Raw genomic sequence first — 5,187 nt, 5'->3', positions numbered from 1 at the left:
ATTGGTCAACCGAGGTAAATTATAGATGTTGTCAAACACTGCAATGCATAGTGACTCCATCCCTTTGAGTGAAACCAAAAACGTACTTAAATCCATGTCTAGTTCACCAATGTCAATGTAGATTCGTTTATAAAAGCCTTGGTCATGAAGTCCGTTTAATAGCTTCAGATACTCTTGCAGATTTGTCCGAAGTAGACTACGTGAGCCGCCGAGCTCCAATATATCCAACTTAATTTTGGAATTTGAAAATACGTCACGATTGTCCCAAATCAAATCAAAGTCAGTTGAAAATCGATGGACATTTGGATTACGCTCAAAAAATGTCGATAGTTCTTCAATTTTACCAATTCCTTCATAAGCGGAAAGATGCAAATGCTCAAGCTTTGGATATGTATGCAACAGCCACTCGTATTCATCGATCGGATGGCCATTGAACTTACACTCTCGAACAAAAATCTTCTTCAACTTTCCACAGTGTTGCAACATCAAATGGTAAAGGCCAGCATCAATAGCACATTTCAATAGTAGCACCATTTCTAGTTGGCCCAATAATTGTTCGAAAAACTTAATTGTTTCGTTGTCAATAATTGAATAGTCGAATGTAATGCGTTTAACTGAATTAAATTCACTGACATGAGGTTGAATATAACTGAGATCGTCATCGTCAATTGAAATGTTTGGTGTGAATTCACTAAAGCCCGATATTTTAATCCGTTTGGGGTTGTATCCATCTTTGTCCGAATAATTGGTGTAAATTCCGCCAATTTCGCACCATGTTTGAATCGATGAATAATTTCGTTTGAAATATTCGCCGGCCACTTTGTTCATCCGCTTGCATGTTTGTCCAAATGAATGCAAATCTTTCAGCGACAAATATTCGAATGTTTCATCGAAGCAATCGGTGTTCAACTTGAATATTTTTGGTGTTGATTCCTCATTTGAGGGACCAGCGTCAGCATCTTCATTACCATCTCCGACGGGGTGCAATAACTTTAGCTTTTTTTGTGGACGATCCATGACAATTGGCTCCTCAGAGAATGGCACTGAATAGGAGAATAGAAAATAGAACAAGAAACTATGGCGATTAATAGGGTGGTTCGATTTTTGTGAAAATTCAAAAGGGATACTGGCTATAGTTATGAGTTATGGAAAAATATGTAAGATTCACGAATATAACATTTTTTTGACATAATTGAAGTCCAATACATATTGGTTATAACATAATTATCCACGACATTTTTGTAAAATTCTTGAGCAGGGCGGGCATGTAGAATCGCAAGTATTGATCAAACAAAACACACAGATAATGTTACAGGGTGAGTCGGACAATTTCAGTAAAATCAGACCACCTCAATAATGAGTTAAAATTTTGTTTTGTTAAAATTTTGTCATTTTTTTGAAAAATCTTCAGCCATGCTGAGACCCTATTTTCTCTCTTTGCTCGCTTTTGGTGGTCTATTTCACGTAATTAGCAGCGTTACGAACCAGAAAAAATGTTTTTAACATGTGTTGAAAATTTTGAGAAAATTGAAATTTTTGGTCAAACGAGGCGCTGTGACTTCAATTATGCCAAAAAAATGTCATATTCGTAAATCTTACATATTTTTACATAACTTATAACTATAGCCAGTATCCCTTCTGAATTTTCACAAAAATCGAACCAACCTAGCAATTAGTTTGAAACATTTTCACAAAAATATAGATTTCATTAACAGTTTTTACAACCCAAAACCATTTTATTCTTTCCGACTATTAATCATTCAAGTTTTTGAACAATTGATGGCTATTATACGCTATTATAGCTAAAAAGAACTATATCTTTTCTTCCATTGAAATTGTAATTTGTAATAATAAAGCAGACCATGCGGTACTTACCGATGACCGATCAAAATTCGCGTTGTTTCAACAAGTTTATTTTAATAATACCAATCTCCGAAAATATTTCAGTAAATGTAGTAATTTTTGCCGAAAAAAATCAATACAAATCGATGAAAAACTGTAATTTATGTGGAATATTCTGAACTTTTTCGCTACATAAAAAATGGCGTCGAAAAAGAAATGAGCAAACTTGTTTGACGTGTTTCTCGTTTGAATGTTCGCAGGAAAAAGAACGTCGCCTAGTTTTCATAGAAATGATCTAAGGTTGTAGTTGTACACAGCGCTGCTTGAGCGAGATAGTGACAGTCAACAATGGTGTGTTTTATATCATCATATTGGTTGGGCATCTCTTTCTTTTTAACGCGTATTGATCTCATTTCAATAGACGATGCAAAGCAAATGTCGCTAAAATGGTGGTGGAGTTGAATTTACCAACACAAAATAAAATTCCACCTCTTACGCTTTTTAAATACGAAGAAGAAAAAACGTGTCAATAAATCGCATAAACAATGAAGAAAATTATAGAAATCTTAATTTTTCTCAATTGCAAATGACATTTTTCGGTTGTTCAGTTTCATTCAAATGAAGCATTATTGTGAGCTCAATTTTTAAAGATGTTAGAATTTTTCTGATTTTGATTGAGATTTGATTTTCTTTTTGCCTTTTCGATGTTAATTTAAAACAATGGATTAGTAATTCTTCTTATGGATGCGCTTGTAGTGTTCGTTTTAATTTGATTTCCAATTAAATCCTTTGAAACACAATTCGCACTAATGCTAATTGAAGTGAATGCAAGAGTGAAAGTCTTTGAGCATTGTTGACATTAATATGGAACCTCACCGATTATGTGAATGGGCATTTGCTGTAAAAAATTGGACTTTTGACATCCACATGATCTTACCACAACGATAATATTCGTAAATTCGCGTTTGCATTTCATTTGATGATCATCGCTATTGATATTTCGGTTGAATCCAACACGAACAATGGAATAAAGATGAACCATTACGAATTCGTTCATGGAACTCTGTGTGCAGATCGAGAGAGGCCTTTCGAGTGAATTGTACAATCACAGCATTGAAAAGGCTTCTGACCATTATACTTGCCCATATACAACACCAAATTTATTTTCTTTGGACCAAATGATGTGCGTATGGCCTTGTATTTGGTTTCGGGTGTCACTTTCTCATTCTTTTTATCAAAACCTTGCTAATTGGTTGATATAATTATTCTTTCCCCTCTTCTTTTTATTGGATTATTGGATATCGATGATTGGGCGCCAACTTATAGTGGATCTAATGTTGAGTAAGTGATCACTGATTAAACTGAGTAAAGAGATCTGTACTCTGTACCTAATTTAATTAAAATTCTGTGGAATGTAGTTTATTAGAGATTTTGTACGAGAAAATAACTTCACGATTGGAGCCAAGATCTATTAAAGTGTCAAATGTAATTTTAATAAATTTTCAATGAAAAATAAAGAGTTTTGCGGGAGTAAGACGAACTTTTCCGCACGGTGGTAGTTGCGTATTTTATTAAGAAAGTTCAAAATAATATTTGTTCGATTTTTCAACAGTGATTCGTTAATTGCTATTGCCACTAAGACTTACTTAGAGTAATGTGCTATCCAGCATTTGCTGGCTAGCAGTGCTAGTGCGATACGCTCGACGCATGGAAGACGCGTGTCTATGTGAAAGAAGCATTCTATATGAAGGACTATGTACGCTCGTATTTCGATTTATTTTATCCGCTGTACTTCTGTTATGTTCATGATTTTTTTTAAATGATTTTACTTTCAATTCCAAGATTTATTTTTATTGCTGTCTTCAAACTCTCGGAATAGTATTTTTGAGTGATAAAAATAACCTGTGCAAAGTTTCAGCTCATCACGATATCATACAGGCATGGCTTCCATAGAAAAATCCATTTTTTTTTTTTTTGAAATTTTTGTATGAAAAGTGTGACGTCATATTCGGTTTTCTCGTACCAAAAAACCCCCCAATACACATTTTTGAGTGTTTAAGTATACATTAAATATCACTTTTGGAAGAAAAATTGAATTTTTCCCATGGATGCCCATGGGCATCACACCAGACATGACACTTCACTCTATCAACCAAAGTCGCTCAAAATCTAATGGTTTCTATTCCTCGGCACCCCCAATCATCTTGTGAAGTCAGACTTTGAATTTCTTTTCTTGTTTGAAAGTTATCGTGTTAACAGATTTTTGCGTCCAGCGTACAGGGTTAATATGCATTGAAATTTCTTCAAACTTTCAGAATGTTAACTTTTTGTGAAAAAAATAACCTCTGCAAATTTTCACATGATTACGATATCATATAGGCATTGATTACATACAAAAATTCCCATTTTTAGTCATTTTTGTATGAAAAGTGTGTCGAAAATCATTTGTATCGTGAAACTAATGTCAGATTCAGTTTTCTCGTGAATTCTTTGAGTAAAAGATTTGTAATAAATGCATGTTGTGGATCACAGTGCGGAAAAGTTCATCTTTCGGATGTAAGACATTTTATCCAGATTTACAGTACTGCGTTACAGTGAGAACTTTGAAAGAAGTATTTTGTACTTATTGCAATAAATGAAATAGTGTGTGTGCGGAAAAGTAAAACATATACTATAAAGACTTTTGGTTGATTTGAGTTCACTTTATTGAAGAATTTTCTAAGAAATATGGAAATGTTTCTTTATCCGTTTTTCATAACTAACATTAATTATGATTCTATCAAATAATCTAGTTTTTTTATTACAACTATGGCTTAATTTTATGGTATTTTAAGAGATTCGAGTGTTTTCTAGCTCATTTGTGAAGTATTGGGAATAGATTTGAAATTTAGCTCAAATATTACGTAGAGAATTCAAAAAATTGTTGTTTAGATCAATAGTCAGGCCATTCGTACGGGGCCAAACGTCGAATCTCGATTAAGCTCAAATTGGTGTCGTTGTTTTTGGTCGTCCATTTGGTGGGCAAGAAAATATTGTCAGTTGCATAAATCATTACTTTTCGTGCTCCGGCCAACTTGGTGCGTTCTTCATTCAACATTTTCAAATTCAAAGCTCCACCGTTCCTTAAATCCACTCTAATTTCCTTCAACATCATCGAGCGACGAACGAATGGTAAAATGAAATCGACGTTTTTACATTCTCTATAGTGAAGAAGTTGAAGTTTCACAAGACCGTTTGCCAACAGTTCCATATCAGCGACATTCAATCCATACTGTAAATAGATCGATAGCTCCGTCAGATTGGTCAACCGAGGTAAATTATAGATGTTGTCAAACACTGCAATGC

General features: G+C 34.0%; 1 protein-coding gene across 1 annotated transcript; it reads right to left on the bottom strand.

Moving 5' to 3' along the window:
- Window positions 1–86: 86 nt before the first annotated feature.
- LOC116351204 lies at window positions 87–1,985 on the bottom strand (the record flags this gene model as incomplete). Its single annotated transcript, XM_031783285.1, has 2 exons — window positions 1,876–1,985; window positions 87–1,043 (listed from the first exon to the last, which is right to left on the bottom strand). A coding segment is annotated over exon 2 (931 nt), but the record flags the coding sequence as incomplete, so codon positions are not given.
- Between the last annotated feature and the right edge of the window lie 3,202 nt (window positions 1,986–5,187).

Source organism: Contarinia nasturtii, unplaced genomic scaffold, assembly GCF_009176525.2.
Source record: "Contarinia nasturtii isolate CC-2019 unplaced genomic scaffold, AAFC_CNas_1.1 Cnas_scaffold_4852, whole genome shotgun sequence".
Classification (NCBI taxonomy): Eukaryota; Metazoa; Arthropoda; class Insecta; order Diptera; family Cecidomyiidae; genus Contarinia; species Contarinia nasturtii.
Note: the sequence above shows the minus strand (reverse complement) of the source record. Positions and strands in the feature narration are given on the sequence as shown.